Raw genomic sequence first — 27,317 nt, 5'->3', positions numbered from 1 at the left:
CGGTTGAATGGTCAGCAGGCTTACAAATCTGGTGCATGTAGCGCAAACTGGTTCGATGGCTGCATTTGGGCACGACTCACGGGTGTGTTTTTCTTGTGCACAGTGTCCACATGTAGGTTTAGTATCTCTGCAATATTTGTATGAGTGTCCAATCATATGACATTTAGTGCAGACAGTAAGGCCAATAAAATCTTTGACGCGGCAGACAGTCCAGTTCACAAATACTTTCTCCTGTTCAATAAGTAATTTACGCACGATAGCTGGCATTTCATAAATACGATGACAAGTGTTTCCTGTGTGAGCACCAGCTAAGTGACTAAATTTACAGCACGCAATAGTTCCCTCAATGTCTTGAATGTTGGGAACCCCAGTTAAGGCGATCCTTAAAAATTCTTCGTCAGTCAAGTCCCGCGGTACCCCAAAAAATATTAGTCTCGGAGATCGCTTGGTCGGCAGTCGGGCCTTAATTGTGCTTGATTTGTCGAAACAGGGTGCATTTAATAGTTTTTGTTGCTCGCCTGCGGTTGCCGTGTTTATCAAGATACCTTTATTTCTTATCTTTTTTATTCCCGTGACCCGAACGCCTAGCTCAGATGGCCGAATCAAGTCCTGGATAATTTTTTCGGTACCATCACTATCCTTGGTGGCGTCTGCATCTGTTGGAAATACGCATACGCCTGATCTTGGTGCTCCGACAAGATGTCCATATTGGGTAAGTGGAGGGGGTTGGTGAGCATCATTAGGCTGTTTGCGGGCAATGTCAGCAAATGAGAGGCTAGCCTCCGTTGCCTCCGCTACTCTCCGCATTACAGGTCCAAGATCAGACTCTAGTTGAATAATTTTTTGTTCAAGTTGTCTTTTTTCGCTCTTCACGTGTCGTACTTTGATTTCTGTCATTCTCAGTTGGGCAGTCACTGTGGCCAGATCAGCACGCATGGTCTCGCGCTCCAACAACAGCTGAGATACGGATCTAAAAACTTCCGACACGTTTCTGGCAATTCTCAGCTGCTGGTCTTTTGAGACCTTCGACTGCTTCTCTACCAAGACATCTTGTAGAGCTGTCAGATGTGTTTGAGCTTCATTAAGCATCATTATTCAAAGTAAAGCAACGCCGGGTACACGTTAGCTAGTGTACAGTATTATAATCTGTTTGTTTATTTATAGATCAAAAGGAAATACCTGTGAATTAATTTTATCAAAAGCGGCTCATGATTACTGACATGTGAAAACATCGGTCAGCCTTATCACATTCGTAGGGACTATATAATGGACAATTCACCTGCTTCGAAGCAGTTTCACTTTGAGTTCTGATTCATTAGCACGGGCAAATAAGTAAATATTTTTTTTTATGGTCATTTTGCTTATATTGATAATATTTAATTCTCTTCAGTAAGAAGAAAAAAATAAATTGAAAAACAAAATTTAAAAAAAAATATTCGGTGCCAGGGCAAAAATTGTTCATTAAATGTAGCAGCATATACAGGGTGTCCGGAAACTCGTAGTACAAGCGGGAAACTGGTGAATCTACATTACATTTGGAGTCGATTTTGTAATATAGTTTTTTTTTTTATTTGAGCATTCGTTATCGAGTAAATCGAGTTAGAAGTTGATTTTTTTTTTTTAATCAAATTCTTATAAATTATTACTGAAGATCAAAGTACCCAACTAATTAAAACTATTTGAAAGTAAAACAAATGAAGAAACTCGGATTTGAAGCATTATTTTGAAATCACCCTTCATTTAATCCGGTGTAATCATAAAATATTTCTGCTCTGCAGGGTTAAAACATCTTTTGTTCAACCCTAAACACCAGAAAAAACTTTAACCCTAAAACAGCCGAAAAATATATATATATATATTTTTTTTTTTTTTTTGTGAAAATGCTCAAATCAAAAAACTTTATGTTTATTTGGGTTCCCCATGTGGTGTAGATTCTCCAGTTTCCCGCTTGTACTACGAGTTTCCGGACACCGTATATAATATTGTCATATATTTTTTTAGGAAAAATAGTGATGAGGATCGTCCTAGCTTTCCTCCTTGTGGCAATCGCCGCCAAGGCCAACGCTCAACACAAGGATCTCCACTACTGGGATGGCAGGTCCGTCATGGTCCATCTCTTCGAGTGGAAATGGGCTGACGTCGCCGCTGAGTGCGAGAGGTTCCTGGCACCCAACGGATTCGGAGGAGTCCAAGTAAATCAATCAGTTTAATCTAGCCAGTATATTAATTTATGTTTATTTTTAGATTGACATAATGAGTAAAACCTCAAATTGTCATAATAATAATAATATTTGGATGATTTTTATAGCGCCGTTTTTGTGCAAAATCACCCTCAAATGAAAATTTGAAACATAAAAATCAAAATTAGAATCTCCGAGATGATTAGTCTGTTTAAAATTTTTGATTGATGTTTGAATATAGTCTTCAATGACTCAATATATTTACTTCAGACCTAGATACTTCTGAGAAACTTACATACTTCAAGTTAACGAGATTCACTTCTATGGCATTTCACTTAGCGTTCACTAACTTATAATTAAAATTCGTTTTTAGTGAGCCAAAATAGGGAATTGTGAAAAACGAATATGTTGGGAGTTCTGCAAGGCTTGCTAATAAGTCCTCTGTTCCATTTTTCAACTTATTCGTTTATTGGTTTAGTTTATTTTCACTCTACACTCTATACATATAGATACGATAAAAAAACTTGTTTGAAGCATTGATTATTATACTTTAGTTCGGTAGAGTAAAACATTATTCCATGGCAGGTTTCTCCCCCAACTGAGAACGTGCGTGTTGGAAACCGTCCATGGTACGAAAGGTACCAGCCCATCTCCTACAAGCTCATCACCCGCTCCGGAGATGAGAACGCATTCAGGGACATGGTCAACAGGTGCAACAAAGTCGGAGTGAGGTGAGTCATTAAAATGTACTGAATGTGAGTTGTCTTAATAATTCATTTTATGTTTTTAAAAGTGGCAAAAACGCACCATTTACACAACATGACTAATAATACTTGTTTTCTCCTTTATTAATAATATAAGTTATTGCACATTGTATTTCTGTATGGTTTTTGACTGCCATACTTAGCACGTGCTTAACGTGAATATATGAAAAATATTAGTAACATATTTTCGAAACTACGGTCTAGGTGATTAAGAATCTTTTGAAAATTAAGCAAAAAAATTCGTTGAACGTAAATTTTGGGTGTTAATAAATCTCAGAAAAGTCGTAATGACAATATACAAAGCTGTTCAAAAGAAGAAAGCGTTTTTTTAACTCCCTGGTATGTGCGTCGAAGTAATACGAACAATTTGTTGTGATTTGGATCTGCCCAATGCTATTAAAATTAAATATGAGTCATGGAAATATATCAAATATCAATTAATTTGTTAAACAAACGCACCACAAGATACATTTTGGCAATAACGTAATAAACACCGACATAAGACAATGGTTCTTAACCTAGTAACTATGGATAAAGTTTTAAGTGCTTCGGATTGATAATCTTTGAAGTTAAGAGGAATATGAAAACCAAAAATATTTTTGCTTTTTCAACTTCCAAAATAATAATCGATCTACACATATCGTTAAAATTATCTGTGTTGTCTGCGCGAGACAAGGAATTTTAAAATAATGAGAGTCGAGTTGCAGTAAGTCCCTGTAATAGGTAGAAAGCGCCCAGCAGGATCTCCTTATGTTGATCCTGCCGCACGCTCGCTAAAACCCTTTTAACTGGTGGACGCATACTAGCGTAGTTTTTGTGAGAACAGCAGTCGTGAACGCGCTGTCTTTCAATTGCCAAGAATTCTTAAACTTTAGGGATTAATGATAATATAATTACACAGTTTAATTTTTATTTTTAAATGCTGTAATTTATTATTTTTTTGTCGATATATTTATGTGAATAATCATTAAAAATAACAAGAGCATTATTAAAATTATATATATATATATTAATTATGTATAATAACACACTTCAAGCACAAAATCCAATTCAAGTCCGATTCGAGGATTCAGTTTAGTTTTAAACAGCTATTTCTTTTAAAATAAAACATATATTTATTGAGGTTTTATAAAAATAAATAATAATATTTGGATGATTTGTATAGCGCCGTTTTTGTGCAAAATCACCTCAATTTTCTATATATTTGTCACCACACTGCAACTTTAATTTTTTTTATCTGAAAACAAAGCCTACTTCTGAAATAAGACTTCATAAACTGAAGTTAACGTCAGTATTTAGCCATTTAGTGATTTTTATTTGTAAAAATGTATATATTTTACTGTATATTTTCTTTCTTCATTTTCGCACAAATCATTACAAAACAAACAAAAACTTCCGCATCTCGTGCGACAAGTGGAAGCATGTGTTATGCGTTCATTTGGAAGTTGGAACCCTTCCAAAGACATTGATATTAGTATAAAATTATCGGAAAAGCAATTCCTTTCTCTCCATTCAAATAGGACCGGCGCGGCGTAAGAGGTAAAACTACCCTCCCCGCCGGAAGTGTTAATATTATTATTTTTTTTTTAAGAAACGCAAAAATTCCCGGATTACAAATAACCTGAAATATTTGAAAATCTAACTAACATTACTTATAAACTATCATGCAAAACTTACACCTTTAAATCTTACATGCACTTTACCAAATTTGCGTACTTATATCATTATAAAATCATTTTTAAATGCAATTTTAAATAACAATTAAAGCAAACAAATCTCAGTATAAGAATTTATCGAGGAACAACTCACAACCATCTCATATGAACCAATAATTCTTCATTCAATCTATCGATTTGTGGATCGACAGAAATTAATATATATTTTTTTGTTAAATTCAGGAAAAACTATATTATTAACGAACTCTCACACTCTACTCTGAGAAAAATTCAATTCACAGTTTTTCTTCTATCTTTAATAGATACCGAGATAAAGACGTAAAAATGCGAACAAGTTAATGCACGACTAGGTTTGGTTTTTCGTGAATTTCAGTGCAACTTTATAAAAAAAATACTAATAAACTATAGTAGAGCAGAATTTTTTTATGTTTTTATTTACCAATGTTGAACTTATGAACAAAAATTAGGTTGAAAATTGAAACGGAGGTAGGTACGTATAGTGTTTTAAACTTTCTTGGAATTTATTATTATTTATAGAAATTTTATATTTTGAAATTAGTAGTGACGGCCGGCATAGTCCAGTGGTAACGCATTGGACTGCCATTCCGAAGGTCGCGGGTTCGAACCCCGCGTGCGCAAATAAATTTTATTTGATTAATTTGTGTTATTTCACAATTAATTAATTAAAATAATATATAGTATATTTGCGGCACGTTCCAGAGTGGAAGATACTACCAGTATCGCCCTGGTGTAAGACCACCATTCAGAATTGAAACGTTGCTCCAAATGGCTTTAGCCGTGTTTAGTGACTAGATCTGAATAGCCAGGTACTTCCCCACCTTCCTCTTTCCCTTCCCCACTTACCGTCAGCCTCACAACATCCCCCAATTGGGGATGCCATAGTCTCACTGGCTCCAGACGGGAGCAGTTGGGACTCTTGTGAGTTATTCACTATAAAAAATAAAAAAAAGTGCGGGCGCAATAACAATATACAGGGTGTATCGGCACGTACCCGACAAACTTTAACCAGTTATTCCTTAGCATATTTGGATTACAAAATCTTATGTGCACTTTGCTGTCCGGTAACGTTTTTTTTTAATAAAAAAATATTATTCATATTTTCACCACATGTCACCACTGTTTTATCGTATGTCAAAGTTTGAAAGCAACGTCGCAACTCAACTCGCGTTTCAATACCGATTCCTGACGTTGCTGCGGACGAAGCCCGTATTATAGAAAATAAATATTTCACATTTTTCGTATGCGAATCACTGATTGTCTTCTTGTATTGTACACATCAGTTTTATTTTTGTATCGAAATTGTTTCACCTCTGGAATGCTCTGGTTTCACCTCTTACGCGTTTCACGTATTAAATAGTCTAATTTTGAAAGTAAGAAACTAATAAGTAGGTTTCCTGAATTTATAATCGAAGACCATTGAAGTCCAATAATTCTGAGCACTTTTAAAAACAATTTTCCTCACTTAGGTACTTATCAATAATAATAATTGGATTATTTGAATAGCGCCGTTGTTTTTTAGTGCTCTGTAAAAATGTTACTTATTAGGCTATCCTACAACGTATATTTTTTAATAAATTTAGTTATTTACAACTTCGCGGACTGTGGTTTATGAATATTATTGCTTTTGTTAAAAGCCTTCCAGAATTACCGCAACATAACGAGCAGCTTGACATACTTAAGTTTATTTCCACTTATTTGAAGGTACAAAGAATGTATAGTTTTAAAAACAATCCTGATCAAAAACGGTTCATATAAAATCGCTCAACAGCGAGCAGAAAGCACTCACACAAAGGAAAACACGTCATGACTGCATGGGATAAGCATGGGATTGACCATCTGCCAAATGAATGCTGCCAGATTGCTAAGTTATTTAAATAATAATTATTACATTTTATTTAAAACATCGCAATTTTTTTTAAAACTCGACAATAAATTACAACTTTAATTTAAAAAAATATTCTTAACCGCACGCTTTTTCGTAATTGATTAATTAATTCAGAATTGAAACGTTACTTCAAATGACTAGCCGTATTTGTTGACCAGATCTGAATATCCAGGTACTTCCTCACCTTCCACTCCTTCCTTTAGCCATAAAATTTACACCAATTCAACATAAAAATTGTGTAGATATATCGGATGTAATGAAATGCATAGTAATTAGACCCCAAAATACTTAATTATTCAGGGAAATAAACCCCTGAGTCGTCAGTTGGAAATACCAACGACATTAAGTGAAATTTTAAACAATGCAATAATAGGGATTAGCAAACAATAATTTATGACAATTTACTCGGAAATCAATAAAGCCAGGATAATAAAAAAAGAAAGTTATCACTTTCTATTTTTATTTTATTATCGTCTGTAAGTGCCTTCACCACAGTTAATGCCGTCAGAAGGTGAAACAGCTGTCACGCGTAATTATAATTACAACTTGCATAATTTGTTTATAAACACACTGTTTTTATAAATTTAATAATAAAACTGTTAAAAATAAAAAAATTCTCTTAATTGAATTGGAGTTCTACAAACTAAACTTAAAATCAAATAAATTTATTGCGAAGGTTCAAAGTACTGTACTGTAAAATTATATTCAATAATACTTGGAAATATTTTAATACATTTTTACGTGTTTAATTATTGTTTGAAGCCAGATTAAAGCGATGAAAAAACCCACCTGGCAATTCTTATTCGAGTTTCGTTAAATAATATACTTACGTATTGGCGCGCTTTTACAATCACAATGAAATGTATGGCACCATTTGTCTCATTTTTAAATATTATTATTTCGTGTGTAGGAAAGAACGAACACGCTTTTCGACACACTTGCTAATAACAGCCCACACGGGACTTGAGACAGAATACGCGTGAAAGAGATGACAGTAGCGCGGCGTTGCCAATTATTTTACCCCTATACTGTAGGCAGTAACGGAGTGTGGAAATCTTATTTATTTTTTGTTTTTAAAAGAAAAAAAATGTTACCGGACAGCAAAGTGCAGATAATATTTTTTACTCCAAATGTGCTAAGGAATAGCTGGTTAAAATTTGTCTGTTACTGGCCGATACACCCTGTATAAACAAATTTAGTCAGGTAAATTTTGTCAAATTAAATAAAAACTTTAAAAAAAAACGGAAATTGGATTACACACCTATTGTACTGCTATAACGCGATTCCACATTTCCTGAGAATATTTTTTTCGTTTTCTTAGCTTGTTTACATTTGGATATTTGTTTTTGTTTTCACTTCCCTATTTTTAATTATGTGCCCATAAAAACTCATCATTAGTAATTATTAACACAAACGGAAAGCGTTTTGTTCATGAGAAATAAATCATTAACTCAGGTAAACACGGAATAAAACCATCGATTAAAAAGTAGTATTTTGAGATTTAAAAAATTAATGCGTTTAAAACTAGATTTTTTTGCTATAAATACATGTTTTTTTTAGTTTTTATTAGATTTTACTAAATAATAAATCTTTTTCCCCAGGGACTGAAGTCAACCACGGTAAAAAATGAGCCAAATCCCAATTTGGTAGGACCGATATTTATTGCGTATATTAACTGTTGTTCAATTTCAGATAAATGCGTTTATGTCCGATTCAATGCGTTATCATCGACAACGAGTCTATCTACCGATTTTCTGCTCGATTGGATGTCAGGTAGTTCATAAATACTTTCAAGAAAACAAAAGTGATTTTCAAATAGATGTATTGAAAAGGTATAATATTTTGGTCGCGAAAAATAATAATATCAGAAAAAAACACAAAATTTCCCTCACGGTATGAGAACTAAAAATGCCCCTAGCTAAAATTATGACACTAGGAAAGAAGCTGTTAAACATATGGCACAGATCTGACGTCTGTTCGTTGCCGCTCTCGGCGGGCTTCTGAAGAAATTCTAGAATTCAATACAATGTTTCACTCAAATATTATTACGTAAGCGCCAAAGTGGATTTAAATTTTTGTGAATAATTTAATAAAAAGAAAAAAAGTTAATCAAGTCAAGTGGTAGCAAATAAACATAGCCATAAAATAGTATTTTTAAAAGTTGTTTCTTATACGAGTTCATAGCAAACTTTTGAAAAATAAATCTATTTAGTAGTTTTCGCTTATATTTTTCATGACGTAATTAACAATTTTATTTTTATTCTGAGTAAGCCAAGCGAAAAACAAGCTTAAATATATCCTTGGTATATTTTTGGTATTGATAACCTACACCGATTCGTAGTAAGGATTAATCTAAATAGTGCTTTTACTTATAGCTTCACCTTAAGTATTTGGTCACCTACTAATAAGATTGAAGATTTAACTCGCTATAATTTAATAAGAAACAAAAAACATTACACAAATTTAATGAATAAATATTTTGTGCGGGGGCAAGTAATTAGAATATATTTTTTTAATGTGAATATCGCACAATAGTCCCAACTGCTCACAACCGTCTGGAGCCAGTGAGACTCTGGCATCCCCAATTGGGGGATGTTGTGCGACTTTAGATATCGAGGAGGGGAAAGAGATGGGGAAGAGGAAGGTGAGGGGGAGTGCTCCTGGCTATTCAGATCAGGTCACCAAACACGGCTAAAACCATTTAAAGCAATTTTTTTATTCGTTATGGTTGTCTAACACCAGTGCAATACTGGGAGTATCTTTCGCTCTGGAACGTGCCCCAAGTATATTATACCTATATTATTTTAAATGAATAAAATGTGAAATAACATAAATTAATCAAATAACATTTACTTGTGCACGCCGGTATTTGAACCTTACCCCTCGACCACGGGGGCCGTCAAAAGTATAAATAGATAAAATATATATATATATCACAACACTTTTTAAAGTAGGTGAGTGTCTATAACCGGTCGGTGGCCGAGTTGACATCGCGCTTGTGTCCCACTCGGGCGTAGGGTGTTCAATTCCTCGGCTGGCTAAGTCCTCCATCACAACACAAGAAACATTTTCAGCTTACTGTGGTGGTAGTAGGAGATTTTAAAACATTGTCAGGCTATTCGTAACCCGGGAATGTTTGTCTTTCTTTTAAAAAAAAAAAAAAAAAAAATATATATATATATATGTTTTAAAGTCAATTGAATACGTGATTTTCCATAGGATCTACGCCGATGTTGTCTTCAACCACATGACCGGAGGGGGTGGTGGCCAGGGAACCGGTGGATCTAGCGCCACCAGTGGTAGCAGGAACTACCCAGCTGTTCCCTACGGAGTAGATGACTTCAACAAACCCATCTGCGGCATTTCCAACTATAACGATGTCAACCAGGTGCGTAACGATATTTTCTCCTTTCGGGCCTCCTGCTGAACCAAAATATTTTTTTGGCCATTTAAACACGTGGATTCATATATAAGAGAGTCAATCAGCACATTTTATTGATCACATGACTCAATATTATTATGAATTTCCTGGATATGCACAATATAATATGTGGGTTTTAGACTAAAGGTTTACCCTTTATTATTTATTTCTTTTGGTTTCGGGATGTTTTTAACATTTTCTTTTTCTTATCGGAATCTTTCTTTTAGGTTCGTAATTGCGAGCTTGAGGGACTGCATGACTTAAACCAGGGATCTGAATATGTCAGGGGTAAGATCGTCGACATGTTGAACAACATGATCAATATCGGAGTCGCTGGATTCAGGTAATCACAAAAATAACGATCTTGTTTGAAGAATTTAATAATGATACTTTAAAAAAAAGAAACTTTAAAATTAAAGTAGACAAGAAACTAATCTAATCTTAATATTCCAGAGTTGACGCCGCTAAGCACATGTGGCCTGGAGATTTAAAGATCATTTACAGCAGGCTGAACAACCTAAACACCGCATACTTCCCAAGTGGTTCTCGCCCCTACATCGTGCAGGAAGTCATCGACCTCGGTGGTGAAGCTATCTCCAAGTATGAATACACTACATTGGCCGCCGTCACTGAATTCAAGGTAATTATTCGATCAACCCGATAAAACCATTAATTATATAATTTAAAAATTTTACACCAATCTAGGCGCATGTCCATGCTTCTTTAACCAATTTATCCTAAACCTTCAATATTTGTTTCACTAGTTCTCCGCCGAGATCGGAAACGCCTTCCGTGGAAATAACCCCCTGAAGTACTTAGTCAACTGGGGACCAGCTTGGGGAATGGTTGCCCAAGGAGACGGTCTTAACTTTATAGACAATCATGACAACCAAAGGGGACACGGAGCTGGAGGAGCTAGCGTCCTAACTTACAAGCAGGCCAAGCAATACAAGGCAGCTACCGCCTTCAATCTTGGCCATCCCTACGGAGAACCCAGAATCATGAGCAGTTTCGCTTTCAACGACGGAGAACAGGGACCACCTCAAGACGCAAGCAATAATCTGATCAGCCCCTCTATCAATGCTGTAAGTTGAAATGTAACTTAAATAAGATCTGTCGTAAATGGTGCTATAAAAATTTGAAAATGTGTATTCCATTCATCCGACTGCAATATGCTCTCATGATCCTAATTTGATTTAACTAGATATATGATACATAATATTTTGTTTATTTATTTTGAAAATTTCTGGTGTTTTTTTTTAAATTTTGAAATGTTATTATTTAATCAATGCGCATTTTAAATAATTTATTTGAACGCGTTAAAAAATATCAGAATTTTTAACCATTTCCATATAGTGGCCAGAAAATAATCAGGTTGTCGTATTTCTGAACTTGGACAGTAAACAAATCCATTTTCTCTGGTTAAGCTTTAAACTACTGCATCATTTGGAAAGACATTTAATTTAATTTTATATAGTTTCGAAATAAATATTATTAAGTTCGCCGATATTGTAATTAAATGATAAATAATTGATATTATTCTGAAACCATTTCCTAACATTATTTCCAGGATGGCACTTGCGGCAATGGATGGGTGTGCGAGCACAGATGGAGACAAATCTTCAACATGGTAGCGTTCAGCAACCAAGTCAAGGGAACCGCCCTCACCAACTGGTGGGACAATGGAAACAACCAGATCTCATTCTGCAGGGGAAATAAGGGATTTATCGCATTTAACAATGACAACACAGACCTTAATCAGTCTCTCCAGGTAATTAATACAAAACTTGAATTTCATGAATGTGTTTTGTAATAATAGCATATCATTGAAACTTCCTCGCGATGCTACTTGAGAAATTTTTGTCGTTGTTTCAAATACCAGTTCTAAATTGACTGCAGTAATTATTACTAAAATATAATCATTTGTATGTATACTTCCAGACCTGCCTACCCTCCGGTTCTTACTGTGACGTCATCTCCGGATCCAAATCTGGAAGCAGCTGCACAGGAAAGACCGTCACCGTTGGAGGAGATGGACGTGCCCAGATCTCCATTGGAAGGGGAGAAGATGATATGGTTCTGGCCATCCATGCTGGAGCCAAGGTTAGCTATGATTTTTAATTTTTATTTAGTTCTGCAAACAATTATATTTCATGGTTCCTTTAAAACAAGAATATAGGATTGTCAAGGTAAATATGTATCTCTCGTGGATCGAAGAATTCCACTAGGATCATTTTCCTTACCACTTCTGTTAGAATTATTAGTTTTTAAATTTCTGTTAATTTAAAAAACATATTACATGGATAACTTGTGTTTGAAAATCTAATTTCATCGTTAGCAATTTTATTTATCTAAACACAGCGCCTTTGAAGCGATTTTTTACAAAATTTGTGCAGTACTAATCATCCAAATAATTCTATCTTATGCAAATACGATCACCTCAATTTTTGACTGAGATGTTGCCCAGATGACTTTTGAAGTTGAAAATTGCTTCAAGCCTTGTTTATATTGTCTTCGAATTGTTGAAATAGACAGTGAATAATGGCTTTTACCTTTGTTCTAGTTGTAAATGGACCAGAAAGAGGACCCGCAGTATTTAGAAGTAAAACGAAGTACCTAACTGTTGTCAAATAACTAGTCAAGAATCAAATTATCAGTGTTTCACATAAAACCAAAGAAATCGATTGTTTTACTGAAGAATAAAATATTTCAATAAAATACAGGTTTTTTGTTTATTTTATATAATAAATTGAATTTGTTTACAACTGAAAATTGTTATTCATTATAATAATAGGTTTATTATTATTATGCGCATTACGGTGCAATAATTCACATGCAATATATTATTTCCCGTCAAATTTTCTAAAGCCATTTTACTTTCATTCGACCTCAACACAAAAAGGACATGGACAATCTCTACTACCCGGTTCAATAATTAATTTAGTAAAAAAAAATTCTAAACATTCCAAAATTTTCGAAGAAATAGTTTTCTGAGATATCCATTGTATATATTTCCTGAAAGGAAACAATATATTTTCAATCTTGAGATATTGGTCCAAGGTTGAGAGTTCAAATTCCAGTGAGTCCCTGAAACATTTGAGAAATATATCATTAAAATTATACATTTTATACCGGTTGGAATGCCAATAAAAACTAATAGTAAGTAAATTAAAAGCAATATAAATTTTATTCCAATGTGGCGAAACCAATTATAACCGTGCTACGAATAAGATCTACGGAAAATTCAATGCTGATGGAAACGTTATGGTCAGATGGTTTTGAAAAATACAGCGAAACTTAGCAAAAAAGTTTCAGTTTAATATAATGTTAATATATGCAATAAAAAATTAAGTAAATTAAATAACTGAATTGTGTAAATAATTGAGTCTTAATAACTGAATAATTTGATTAATTGTACAGCCTAAGTAACCGGAGAGGGTAAATAACCGAGTTTAAATAATCGAAGAGTCAAAGTAACTGGAGAGTGTAAATAACCGAGTTTAAATAACCGAAGAGTCTAAATAACTGAAGAGTCCTAATAACTGAAGTTTCTAAGTAAATAATGAATTTGAATAACTGAAGAGTCGAAATAACAAAAAGTCTAAATATCTTGAGAGTCTAAATAACTGAAGACTAAATAACTGATCGAACTTGCACGAGCCGAAGTATAAAGCAAAAGAGTATACTACACAAATGTTTTATCGTAATCTCAGTCTTGAAAATATATTTTCTCCAAGAATCGTATAGTTTTGAAATAATAAAATTATGATTTTCAACGTACCACAAATAACACTACGTGATCGATAAATATGGTTGTACTTAAAATACATTCGCGAACAATCGTCAGATATGATTTTTCCAGATATAAAGAGATTTATAATAGATTTATGGCCTTGATATAAAAAATCAATATCATGTGAATTTACGAAAATAAAATAGACAATGGTTTTACGTAACAAAATGATAAGATTGTTTTTTGCGAAATGATATAATTGTTATAATTGCTCATCGTAGTGTTATATTTTATTTTCCTATTTTCTTATGGTATCTTGAATGGGGCTTTATTTAGACTAGAAACTCTAATAATTTGGAACAAGTGTGACGGCCTGGAAGCCAATGTCCTTTTAGTCTAGGATCCCACTACAACAAACACTACGTCATCCGGTACATAGATGAAACTCCTTTGTAGTGACAATGGACGTTTAGTAAGCCTTAAAAAAGTTGGTTTGCCGGTGCGCCTGTTTTCCAGTAATAGAAATAGTGAGCGATTTTTTTTCTAAGCATTACGTCATAAGGTACATAAACGGGAATGGTTTCTTACGATAGGGGTCAATTAATATTCAAAATTTCGGTAAGTACTCGTAGCATAAAAATTGGTAAATTTTACGTCATCGAGTACAAACATGAATGAAAGCGATGAATAACTGAAGTCTTGATCAACCCATTGAAGAATTTTTTAGTATTCCTTGCAGCCCGGTAGTTTTTTGTTAACTATTTTTGTTTTTTTTTTAAATGTTTTTCTGTTATTTTCAATATCTTTATTCCAACGTATTTATAAACTTCAAAAAAATAAGTGAAAATGAATTTAAAAAAAAATTTGAGTTTATTCTAGTGACCCTCACCGCTGTCCGCCATATAAATATATAATAATAAGAGTCCTCGTAAGATTGCCTAATAGTCTGTAGTGGTTGAATGTTAGAACAACCACTTATTCATCCGGAAAATGGCGGAAACTTCCGAACCCCGTCCGTTTCACATCGCTTTCGCGTGCCCAGCCGCATGGACTATTTCAAATTAATACATTAATGAAACCAACGAATAACTGTAGTCCAGATTATTCTAATGAATAATTTATTGGTCTACCTACGCCTGTAATTTTTTTGTCTACGATTTCTAAAATTTTTTTTATAAATTTTATTGAAATTATTATTTTTTTTATTTCATTGGAGTTTTAAGAGGTTAGATTGTCAGATTTTAAAAAGGTGCTACAAATAATGTAATTTATTTGTGTGTTCCGAGTGTTCTGATGGGACGAGCAAGCGTATTTTTCGACCCGAACTAACTTACGAACCCGGCCGCGGTGCTTCGCGTACTCAATGACGTAAAATTTACCAATGGTTTTATTAAAAATGTGAGAGGAAAGATTTTTCGTACAAAATATCCACTATAAGCCTGTATACTTAATTATCTTGCAATCTCTGAACTTGCCGCTTACCAAGTGCCTAACATCGGAGAAATCTTTTTTTAGAACTATTTGAATTTAGATTTTGTTTTCTTGAATAAATGAACTCTTGTTGAGTGGAAATAAAATTACTCTCCGACATCCGATTGAGCTAAAACTCGTCAGATAGGCTCGTTGTCGATGTCAATGCATTCTATCAACTTATATCCCCGATGTTGTCTTCAATCACATGACCGGAGGGGGTGGTGGCCAAGGAACCGGTGGAACCAACACTTCCAGCGACAGCAGGAACTAGCTCGCTGTTCCCTACGGAGTCGATGATTTCAATAAGTCCATTTGCGGTATCACTAACTACAATGATGCCAACCAGGTGTGTAACGATACTTTCTCCCTTTGTGGGCCTCCTGTCGAACCCGATAGCTAATTTGATATTTTAAAGATGTGGATCCTTCCACACATACTCCCAAGACTTTTGTAAAAAACTTTGAATTGAAAATTTGCCTTTCTAATGATTTGTTGAGGCTATGATCTTCTTAAGATCATCCTTTTATATGTGTTCTTTCTTAGTAAAATTTTTTCGCTATACCGATTTCACGAAACATTGTGATTTAGATTTAGATTCGGAACTGCGAGCTTCTTAAACTCCATGACTTGAACCAGGGGTCTGAACACGTCAGGGGCAAGATCGTCGACATGTTGAACAGTATGATCGATATCGGAGTGGCAGGTTTCAGGTAGGGCAACGTTGTAAAAAAAAAAAATTTTCGCGTTTCGACCGTCAACAACGCCATTTCAAATACAATATGTTTCCCAAACAAAATAAAAGTAAAGTAATAAATAACCTTAAAATTGCAGAATTGATGCCGCTAAGCACATGTGGCCCGGAGATTTGAAAGTCATATATGGTAGGCTAAAGAACTTGAACACCGCATATTTCCCAAGTGGTGCTTGCCCCTACATCGTACCGGAAGTCATCGACCTTGGTGGTGAAGCCATCGCCAAGGGAGAGTATACTCCATTGGCCGCCGTCACTGAATTCAAGGTGATTATTTTACTAAAATCATATACGGCCAAACAAATGGCAACAAAAGACGATCTGATTTTGTTTATTTACCTTGAAGGAAACGTATGGGAAGGTTTGACCATCCCACCGTCATTCCATGCCTCGCCCATTTCCAGATCCCTTTCGACACGTTTCATACAAATCAGATACAATCAGATGGTCTGTAGCCGCTTTAATGAACGCTATAAGTGGCATTTCAATGATTTAGTACAGAAATATTTGTAGGTACATCACCTCTAAACAGACTTTTAACTTTGTAACTCGTTTTTCAACAGTTTTCCGTCGAAATCGGCAATCTTTTTCGTGGAAACAATGCACTGAAGTATTTGGTCAACTGGGGACCAGCATGGGGAATGGTTGCCCAAGGAGACGGTCTTAACTTCGTAGACAACCACGACAACCAGAGGGGTCATGGAGCTGGTGGAGATAGCATTCTGACTTACAAGCAGGCCAAGCAATACAAGGCAGCTACCGCCTTCAATCTTGCCCATTCCTACGGAGAACCCAGGATCATGAGTAGTTTTGCTTTCAGCGATGGAGACCAGGGTCCACCTCAAGACGGAAGCGGCAACCTGATCAGCCCCTTTATTAATGCGGTAAGTGCAATTAGTTATGATTACATTCTAATACGAATCTTCCTGGTAAACGCAGTACATGTTTACTTCATCCTTTTTTACGTAATCCTTAACAATAATTGTGTTTTTATTTTCAAATCAAGAAATATTTTCTTAAATTACAGTTTCCATTTTGAATACGTTTAAAATTTTCAAAAGATCCTTTCTCAAGCACACCACTACTTTTTTTTCCCATAAAAGACTCAGGTTGTTGTATTCCTGAACTTGTACAGTAAATGAATTCGTTTTTTACGGATCTGTATTAAATTGCATGAATCATTATGCAGAGATTTTTAATTCCTTTTTTACAGAATTCTGTGTATGTACGCCTATAAGTAAAGTTTAACTCAATAATATATTAATTTATTTATTGTTTTTGTGTTTAATTCATAGAACTCCATTTAATTTTTTATTTTTATTTAATTAAAATCAAATTTAATAATATAATTATTAAGTTCTGCAAGTATTTTTTGGTTTTTGTTATTGTTACAGCTGTTTCAGCTTTCAAGACCATTTTCAAACTGTCGTTTAGCCACATTTAGATGACTTATTAATGTGATTCTATTTTACCCCCTCCCAAATTTAAACCTTAACCAAAACCTAAACAATATAATACATTTAAATAAATTAATAACTGCTACATCATTATTGAACAACTAAGAAAAAATTAATGTGGGGAAACCAGACTTCAAAATACCCCCACAGAATATGAAATCTATTGTCACAATTATTTTTATCAGTAAATTGGTTTAACCGGTAATAAATCATTTTAAATTTGGGAGGGGGTAAAATAGAATCATATTAATAAGTCGTCTAAACGTGGATAAATCACAGTTTGAAAATGGCCTTGAAAGCCGAAACAGCTGTAACAATAACAAAAACCAAAAAATACTTGCAGAACTTAATAATTATATTATTAAATTTGATTTTAATTAAATAAAAAAAAAAATTACAAATTCAATAATACATGCCAAAATCACGATCCGTTCCAGGGTGCAGAGATGTCCTGAGGTTCTCAGAGTATTTGGGGTTTCTAGCCTACTACAATCTTCTCACATGCAGTAAATCCACCATTTCCTCAGTCTGTCTATGTGTGGCTTTTACTAAAGACCATCGATTAATGATTAGTGTTCATGTATCCACCATTCTTTCCTAATAATAATAATTTCCTAAAACCATTTCCAGGATGGAACTTGCGGCAATGGATGGGTATGTGAGCACAGATGGAGGCAGATCTTCAACATGGTCGCTTTCCTCAATCAGGTCAAGGGAACTGGACTCTCCAACTGGTGGGACAATGGAAACAACCAGATCTCCTTCTGCAGAGGAAAGAAAGGATTCATCGCCTTTAACAACGACAACAACGACCTAAACCAGTCTCTTCAGGTAATAATGCATCACATCTTATTCATATATTCTTGTTCGGTACTGCTTTCATAAATTATTGGCATGTAAAATTCAGATTTACCTTTTATAAACCCATTGAAAAAATCCCTCGTGCTGCGCAATGGTTTTTTAGTATTACGCTCATCCATCCTCTTCCACCTTATATTTGGCTAGCCGGTCTTTGGACCTCCTTTTCACTGGTTATGACAGGCAATTAAGAAAAAATATTTTAATTTTTTTCATACTCTGTTCGATGTTTTTTTCTAGTAACATCCATTTAAAAACGAATATTTATAATTTTGGACGGAAAAAGTATTTTTTTTATATGATTTAAAATTTTTGACTCTTCTATAGAGAAGATATGTATAAAAATACCAGTTTCTAAATTGCCTAGAAAAATGTAATGATTTTTTTTTCTTTCAGACCTGTCTGCCCTCCGGTTCTTACTGCGATATCATTTCCGGATCCAAATCTGGAAACAGCTGCACAGGAAAGACCATCAAAGTTGGTGGAGATGGACGTGCTCAAATCTCCATTGGAAGTGGAGAAGATGATATTGTTCTTGCCATCCATGCTGGAGCAAAGGTAAGACAATTTTTTTTTTTTAATTCTCTAAACAAAGCTTAAAATGTGATCTGTGGTGGCCTCTTTCGGAAAATATTAAAATACTGTAAGATTTTTTAAATTTGAAATACATGGTCTTTAATTGGCATTTACATGACATTGATAAATTGACGGTTGTTACTGTTTTAATTTCTTTAACTTTTTTACTCGTCATTACAAAAAAAAATCGCTAAACCAAAAGACTAGTTAGTCAGCATATTAATTTTAAATAGATTTTGAGTATGAACATATTTAAGATAATATTTCAAACAAAAGTGATCAAATAATAACAACAACAAGTTCAAAGGAAATTAGTATTTTTTATTTATAGTCTTTGCATTTTCATGAAATATACGAGTATTAATTAGTGATTTTTTTCTTCTAGCTGTAAATGGACCAGAAAAAAGACCTGCAGTCTTGAGAAGTAAAACGAAGTACCATTAAAAGTTATATGTAAACTAGTTAAGATTCACATGATGCAAGTTTCACATAAAACCGAAGCACCCACAGTAAGTGATTGTTTCACTGAACAATAAAATAATATGAAAATATATGGATTTTTCATTTGAACCGATTTTTCATTATAAAAGTATATCAAATGCAATAAATCACCAGAAAACATAATATAACCATGAAACTGCCAGTGGTGTTTCAAAGAAATGTGTCCTTATCAAACAATTAAGAAGTGTTTGATGAATGTCATCAATCACTCTAAATAAGAAGTGTTTGATGAATGTCATCAACACTCTAAGTAAGAAGTGTTTGATGAATGTCATCAATCACTCTAAATAGGAAGTGTTTGATGAATGTCATCAAACACTCAAAATAAGAAGTGAATGATGAACCTCGTCAAACACTCTAAATAAGAGGTGAATGATGAACCTCATCAAACACTCTAAATAAGAAGTGTTTGATGAAAGACACATTTCTTTTAAACGGTTATTTTCAAAATCTTCTCATATTAATTTGCTAAAGCATTTCTAATTTTTTGATAAATCAAATTATAGCACTCTTAAGAAGGGTCGTTTTTGTAGTAAGATAGCACATTCTTAAGAAGGGTCGTTTGGTAGTAAGACAACATATTTTTGAGAACCCACTGATATAGATTGATAAGATTAATACCTAAATCGTAATACAAAATTCAATCAATCAACACAACGCTCAAATGCAGTTAACAATTTTTCGAATCCTTTTGCTATTCTATATAATACAGTTTCTGCCTGTTTATACGCGGTTACCTGTAAAATGACCAGTCTAATGCAGCCAAACAGCCTTATGTTAATTTTTAATATTGTTAAAAGATGAAATTCGTGTACTTATTTCTGCATAGACTATAAAAAAAATATAACTAATGAACTATCAAAAATTATAATGAAATGTTTATGAAATATAAAAAAAAAATGTAAAACTGATATCTAATTAATAAGATAAAACATATTTTATTAGCATGTAACAGTAACATACAATAAAATATGAACTAAAACATTATTAAAAGAAAATTTCTAATTTGTCCTAGTAAAAAGAATGAATAATGATGATACATGGTTAACATAACGGAAGACGTCCAGTTTGGGAACGGAACAAAATCTGAAGTTGTGCGAGAAGAGACTGACACCGACCGCAGCCTATGGATTGCAAGATAGAGATGCTTGAAGAAGTACAAGTAAATAGAAAAAGAGTATGGTAAACAAGAGGTTACAAAAATAATTTTAAATAGGAGAGAGTTAAAGAGCCAATTGAATCATTGAATTGTTTTCCAGCTGTAGGTACACTAAATTGTTCAACTTGGATAAAACCACAACATCCTTCATTACAAAAATTACATTAAAATAATAATAAACTATTGACGTCTTGCGGGACACTTTAATGTTTTCCGACTGTGCCAATTATTGTGGTATGTGTGGATCGATGGAGACAACTTTTTATTTTGAAATTTTGGAAAAAGAGTATTTTTCGATACGCCCGTCGTGTTTTTCTCTATCTCTGACGATAAACGACGCATGCAACAAATATAAATGTTTCATCGTAACTCTCAGCATTTTCAACATGTACCTATTTATTATGTACGCAATGCGCATGCATACACATTACAATAGGTTTACAAAGAATAAAATAAAATATTGGTGTATTTTGTATTTTTGGCAACATCATATCTAAATGGTATAAAATAAAGTCACTATCCGAGTCTGTGTGTTTGTGCGTTTAGTTCTTCTAAATTCTAAACTATGCAAAGGAGTTTGATAGGGTTTTCGATCATTTAAAAAAGTTCTTCCCAAAGGTTTATAGATATTCAACAGGGATATTATATTTATTGAAAATATAGAAAAGTCGAGCTACGCCGGGTACACGTCAGCAAGTGTACAATATTTTAATCTGCTTGTTTATCAATAGATCAAAAGCAAATACCTGTGTATTAATTTTATCAAAAGCGGCATTATGATTAATGACATGTGAAAACATCGGTCAACCTTATCTCATTCGTGGGGGCTATTTAAAGGACAATCCACTTGCTTCGAAGCAGTTTTACTTTGAGTTCAGATTCATTAACACGAGCAAATAAGTAAATAACTTTTTTGTCTTTTTCATTTTTCGCATCAGTATTTAATTCTCTTCAATAACAAGATATAAAAATTGAAAAACGAAATTTAAAAAAAAATTGTTACCAGTGCAAAAATTTGTTCAGTAAATGTGACAGCAAATATAATATTTTCATATATTTTTTTTAGGAAAAATAGTGATGAGGATCGTTCTAGCTTTCCTCCTTGTGGCAATCGCCGCCAAGGCCAACGCTCAACTCAAAAATCTCCACTACGTGGATGGCAGGTCTGTCATGGTCCATCTCTTCGAATGGAAGTGGGCTGACGTTGCAGCTGAGTGCGAGAGATTCCTGGCACCCAATGGATTCGGAGGAGTCCAGGTAAATCAATCAATTTAATCTAGCTATTATTTTTATTTTTTGAATGCAATAATGAGTAAAACCACAAATAATAATATTTAAGCATTGAAAACAATACCCTCAAATGAAAATATGAAACATAAAAATCAGAATTCGGTTGCATCTAGAAATTCCGAGATGATTTTTCGGTTTCAATATTGTCTTCAATGACTCAATAAATTTACTTCAGACCTAGATACTTCTGAGAAACAGTTTTAAGTCAACGAGGCTAACTTCTATGGCATTTCACTTAGCGTTCACTGAATTATAATTAAAATTGGTTTTTAGTTAGCCATAATAGGAAATTGTGGTAGTGTTGGGAGTTCCGCAAGGCTTGCTATTAAGCCCTCTGCTACCATTTACACAACTTTTTCGTTTATTGGTGTAACTTATTTTCACTCTACTATCTAGTATAGATATGATAAAAAAGAAAATTATTTTAAGCATTTTTTATTGGTCCTTAGTTCGGTAGAGTAAAATATTATTTCATGGCAGATTTCTCCCCCAACTGAGAACTTGCGTATTGGAAACCGTCCATGGTGGGAAAGGTACCAGCCCATCTCCTACAAGCTCATCACCCGCTCCGGAGATGAGAACGCATTCAAGGACATGGTCGCCAGGTGCAACAAAGTCGGAGTGAGGTGAGTCATTAAAATGTACTGAATGTGAGTTGTCTTAATAATTCATTTTATGTTTTTAAAAGAGGCAAAAACGCACCCGGTAACACAATATGACTATTAATACTTATTTTTCCTTTATTAATAATATAAGTTATTGCACATAGTTTTTTCTGTATGCTTTTTGACTTCCACACTAAGCACATGCTTAACGTGAAGACATGAATACATTATTAACATATTTTATAAACTACGGTCTAGATAATTAAGAATCTTTTGAAAATTAAGAAAAAAAATCGTTGAACGTAAATTTTGGTTGGTAATATTGATGGTAATATTATAAGCTGTTCAAAAGAATAGAGCGTTTTTTTAACTCTCTGGTTTGTGCGTCGAAGTAATACGAACAATGTGTTGTGATTAGGATCATTATATAGGTATAGGACCGTTGTTATTAAAATTAAATATTAGTCATAGAAATATATAAAATATCAATTAATTCGTTAATCAAACTCACCACACGATACATTTTGGCAATAACGTAATAAGCACCAACATAAGACAATGCTTCTTAATCTTACCACTATGGATAAAGTTTTAAGTACTTCAGATTGATAATCTTTGAAGATAAGTATTTAGTCACTTACTTATAAGATTAAAGATTTAACTCGCTATCATTTAATAAGAAACAAAAAACATTATACAAATTTAATAACAAAATATTTTTTAATGTGAATATCGCACAATATTTCCAACTGCTCCCAACCATCTGGAGCCAGTGAGACTATGGCATCCCTAATTAGGGTATGTTGTGAGACTGAAGGTAGTGAGGAGGGGAAAGAGATTGGAAAGATGAAGGTAGGGGGAGTACCTGGCCATTCAGATCTGGTCACCAAACACGGCCAAAACCATTTCAAGCAACGTTTCAATTCGTTATGGTTGTCTAACGCCAGCGCAATACTGGGAGTATCTTCCACTCTGGAACGTGCCCCAAGTAGATTATACCTATTTTATTTTAAATGAATAAAACGTGAAGTAACACAAATTAATCAAATAAAATTTACTTGCGCACGCCGGTATTTAAGCCTTACCCCTCGACTACGAGGGCCATCGAAATTATACATAGATTAAGCAAATCACAACACTTTTTGAAGTAGGTGTGTGACTATATACTCGTATGTTTTAAGTCAATTAAATACGCTATTTTCCATAGGATCTACCCCGATGTTGTCTTCAACCACATGACCGGAGGGGGTGGCGGCCAAGGAACCGGTGGATCTAGTACCTCCAGTGGTAGCAGGAACTACCCCGCTGTTCCATACGGAGTAGATGACTTCAACAAGCCCATCTGCGGCATCTCCAACTACAATGATGTAAACCAGGTGCGTAACGATACTTTCTCTTTTTGGGCCTCCTGCTAATACAAAAATTTTTTTGGCCACTTAAACACGTGGATCCACATATAAAATAATCAATCAGCACTATTTCTTGATATTATTATCAATTTCCATGATATGCACAATATAATATGTAGGCTTTCGACTAAAGGTTTACCCTTTCTTATTTATTTGTTTTGGTTTTGGATTTTTTTAACATTTTCTTTTTCTTATCGGAATCTTTTTTTTAGGTTCGTAATTGCGAGCTTGTTGGTCTCCATGACTTAAACCAGGGATCTGAATATGTCAGGGGTAAGATCGTCGACATGTTGAACAACATGATCAATATCGGAGTCGCTGGATTCAGGTAATTACAAAAAAACAATTTTGTATAAAGAATTCAATAATTTTGCATTAAAAAAAAAACTTTAAAATTAAAATAGACCAAAATACTCATATAATCTTAATATTCCAGAGTTGACGCCGCTAAGCACATGTGGCCCGGAGATTTGAAGATCATTTACGACAGGCTGAACAACCTGAACACCGCATACTTCCCAAGTGGTTCTCGCCCCTACATCGTGCAGGAAGTCATCGACCTGGGTGGTGAAGCCATCAAGAAGGGAGAGTACACTCCATTGGCCCCCGTCACTGAATTCAGGGTTACTATTTTATCAAATAACATATTTTATATGGAATAGGTTTTATTTTACTTCGCGTTGGTAAAACTGGTTTGCTGTAACCGTCCCTAATCGAGGGCTTAAGACGAGATAATACCCTAAAATAAAGTCGTAATTTTGACGACATAAATATGATATACGATATATAACGCTAAAATATGCGATCCGCGCCCCTGGTGTAGACTATGTAGACTACGGCTGAATTCGCCCTAGTGAATCTCTATAATAAAGTGTTAATCTTAACGACATGTGATGAAGTGATGAAGTCGTGTAAAAACAATATCCTCAATTTTTTTCTGCAGCGAACATTCTTATTAGAAAAAGGTTGGGCTTGAAGAGAGCTACATACCATCTGATTTTGGCCCTTCACCTTGAAGGAATATTTAGATAAGATCTGCCTTTATTTAAGTCATGCCCATTTTCCGATCACTTTTAAAATGTTTCCTGCAAATCAGATGGTCTGTTGCCACCCTAACAAATACCATTCATGATCTGTAAGATTCAATATAAAATTATGAATAGGTACCTAGGTTACTTCTATTTAAAACTTTCTTACTTGTTTTTCTAGTTCTCAGCAGAGATCGGAAATCTCTTCCGTGGAAACAACGCTCTGAAATATTTGGTCAACTGGGGACCAGCGTGGGGAATGGTTGCCCAAGGAGACGGTCTCAACTTTGTAGACAATCATGACAACCAAAGGGGACACGGAGCTGGTGGAGCTAGCGTCTTGACTTACAAGCAGGCTAAGCAATACAAGGCAGCTACCGCCTTCAACCTTGGCCATCCCTACGGAGAACCCAGAATCATGAGCAGTTTCGCTTTCACCGACGGAGAACAGGGACCACCTCAAGATGGAAGCGGTAATCTGATCAGTCCCTCTATCAATGCTGTAAGTTGAAGTTTTTTTTTTTTATATTTACTCCACACAGGAGGCCCTAAAGAAAATAATTTCCCTCAGGGCCTATGTCATCTTTGGGGATGCTGTGTGGAGGGTCTTTTTGTGGAGAGGAAGGAGTGAACATGGGTCTTGAAGAGTCCCATGTTGTAGGAGGGAGGAAACACAGAGGCCGGCAGTTCGTTCCACAGCCGAGCTGTTGAACTTAAAAACGAATCGTAGAAGCGACCCGTTCTCATGTGACAAGTGTCAACTGTGTACAAATGTTGGGCGCGCGTTTGGCGTGTATCCCGACTACGCACCGGTGCCGAAGGGATCAATGACGCTAGTTCCTCAGAGCATCTTCCAGAAGTGTAACTTAAATAAGATCTGTCGTAAATGCTGCTATAAACAATTGGAAATGTTTATTCCATTCATCCCACTGCAAAATACTCTCATGATCCTAATTTGACTTAACTAGATTTATGATACATAATATTTTATTTATTTATTTTTAAATTGATGTGTTATTTTGATCAATGCATTTTTAAATTACTTCTTTGGATCAGATTGTCGAATTTCTGTACTTGGACAGTAAACGAATCCATTTTCTCTGGTTCGGCTTTAAACTCCTGCATCATTTGGAGAGATATTTAATAAAAAAAATTATAGTTTCGAAATAAATATTATTGTGTTCGCCGATATTATAATGAAATGATGAATAATTCATATTATTCTGAAACCATTTCCTAAAATTATTTCCAGGATGGCACTTGCGGCAATGGATGGGTCTGCGAGCACAGATGGAGACAGATCTTTAACATGGTCGCGTTCAGAAACCAGGTCAAGGGAACCGCACTCTCCAACTGGTGGGACAATGGAAACAACCAGATCGCCTTCTGCAGGGGAAACAAGGGATTTATCGCATTTAACAATGACAACACAGATCTTAATCAGTCTCTCCAGGTAATTAATACTAAACATGAATTTCATGAATGTGTTTTGTAATAATAGCATATCATTGAAACTTCCTTCGAAGCTACTTGAGAAATTTTTGACGTTGTTTCAAATACCAGTTCGCATTAGACTTTAGTGAAATATAATAATTTGTATGTATACTTCCAGACCTGCCTGCCCTCCGGTTCTTACTGTGACGTCATCTCCGGATCCAAGTCTGGAAGCAGCTGCACAGGAAAGACCGTCACCGTTGGAGGAGATGGACGTGCCCAGATCTCCATTGGAAGGGGAGAAGATGATATGGTTCTGGCCATCCATGCTGGAGCCAAGGTAAGCTATGATTTTGAATTTTTTTTTAGTTATGCAAACAAATATTTTTCATGGTTCCTTTAAAACAAGAATATAGGATTGCCAAGATAAATATGTATCTCTTGTGGATTGAAGAATTCCACGAGGATCATTTTCCTCACCATTTCTGTTAGAATTTAAAAAATTTCTGCTTTACAAATCATCCAAATAATTCTATCTTTTACATACACGATCACCTCAATTTTTGACTGAGATGTTGCCCAGATGACTTTTGAAGTCGAAAATTGCTTCAAGCCATGTTTATATTGTCTTCGAATTGTTGAAAGTGTCAGTGAATAATGTTTTTTTTTCCTTTTTTCTAGTTGTAAATGGACCAGAAAGAGCACCCGCAGTATTTAGGAGTAAAACGAAGTACCTTTGAATGTTGTCAAATAACTAGTCAAGAATCACATTATGAGTGTTTCACATAAAATCAAAGAAATCGCTTGTTTTACTGAAGAATAAAATATTTCAATAAAATACAGTTTTTTTTTTATTATTTTATATAACAAATTGAATTTGTTTACAACTGAAAATTGAAAATTTATATTTATAATAATAATAGGTTTATTATTATTATGCGCATTACGGAGCAATAAATCACATGCAATATATTATTTCACGTCAAATTTTCTAAAGCCATTTCAGTTTCATTCGATCATGAGATGTGTTGACACAAAAAGGTCATAGCAATGGACAATCTCTATTTATTTTGTCAAAAAAAATTCTAAATATTCC

The 27,317-nt window shown here is 34.4% G+C and overlaps 2 protein-coding genes and 1 pseudogene across 3 annotated transcripts; all 3 read left to right on the top strand.

Annotated features, from left to right (window-relative positions):
- Positions 1-1,309: 1,309 nt before the first annotated feature.
- On the top strand, positions 1,310-12,623 carry LOC149420606 (alpha-amylase 1-like). Of its 2 annotated transcripts, XM_089636236.1 has the most exons (10): positions 1,310-1,332; positions 2,002-2,192; positions 2,766-2,911; positions 9,746-9,914; positions 10,175-10,290; positions 10,401-10,587; positions 10,712-11,032; positions 11,518-11,718; positions 11,889-12,050; positions 12,511-12,623. In XM_089636236.1, exons 2-10 carry the CDS (start codon positions 2,013-2,015, stop codon positions 12,514-12,516), a joined length of 1,488 nt encoding a protein of 495 aa, XP_089492362.1. In that variant the 5' UTR covers positions 1,310-1,332; positions 2,002-2,012; the 3' UTR covers positions 12,517-12,623. The 2 variants fall into 2 exon arrangements, with proteins under 2 accessions (XP_089492362.1, XP_089492360.1); XM_089636234.1 differs by lacking the exon at positions 12,511-12,623 and having other exon boundaries at positions 11,889-12,068.
- On the top strand, positions 12,517-19,186 carry LOC149420605 (alpha-amylase A-like; annotated as a pseudogene).
- A 2,091-nt stretch (positions 19,187-21,277) lies between these two features.
- On the top strand, positions 21,278-27,061 carry LOC149420604 (alpha-amylase 1-like). The gene is made up of 10 exons (XM_089636823.1): positions 21,278-21,355; positions 21,522-21,712; positions 22,226-22,371; positions 23,558-23,726; positions 23,972-24,087; positions 24,196-24,382; positions 24,969-25,289; positions 26,040-26,240; positions 26,400-26,561; positions 26,903-27,061. Exons 2-10 carry the CDS (start codon positions 21,533-21,535, stop codon positions 26,906-26,908), a joined length of 1,488 nt encoding a protein of 495 aa, XP_089492949.1. The 5' UTR covers positions 21,278-21,355; positions 21,522-21,532; the 3' UTR covers positions 26,909-27,061.
- The last annotated feature ends 256 nt before the right edge of the window (positions 27,062-27,317 follow it).

Source organism: Hesperophylax consimilis, chromosome 10, assembly GCF_061612785.1.
Source record: "Hesperophylax consimilis isolate HC1 chromosome 10, BYU_Hcon_1.0, whole genome shotgun sequence".
NCBI lineage: Eukaryota > Metazoa > Arthropoda > Insecta > Trichoptera > Limnephilidae > Hesperophylax > Hesperophylax consimilis.
Note: the sequence above shows the minus strand (reverse complement) of the source record. Positions and strands in the feature narration are given on the sequence as shown.

Coding starts and splice junctions, on each gene's coding strand:
- LOC149420606 (XM_089636234.1), top strand. CDS start 2,013: ATGAGGATCGTCCTAGCTTTCCTCCTTGTGGCAATCGCCGCCAAGGCC. Junction 10,291..10,400: donor ATCGGAGTCGCTGGATTCAG/GTAATCACAAAA, acceptor TTAATATTCCAG/AGTTGACGCCGCTAAGCACA. Junction 11,033..11,517: donor TCAGCCCCTCTATCAATGCT/GTAAGTTGAAAT, acceptor CATTATTTCCAG/GATGGCACTTGCGGCAATGG.
- LOC149420604 (XM_089636823.1), top strand. CDS start 21,533: ATGAGGATCGTTCTAGCTTTCCTCCTTGTGGCAATCGCCGCCAAGGCC. Junction 24,383..24,968: donor CCCCCGTCACTGAATTCAGG/GTTACTATTTTA, acceptor TTGTTTTTCTAG/TTCTCAGCAGAGATCGGAAA. Junction 26,241..26,399: donor ATCTTAATCAGTCTCTCCAG/GTAATTAATACT, acceptor GTATACTTCCAG/ACCTGCCTGCCCTCCGGTTC.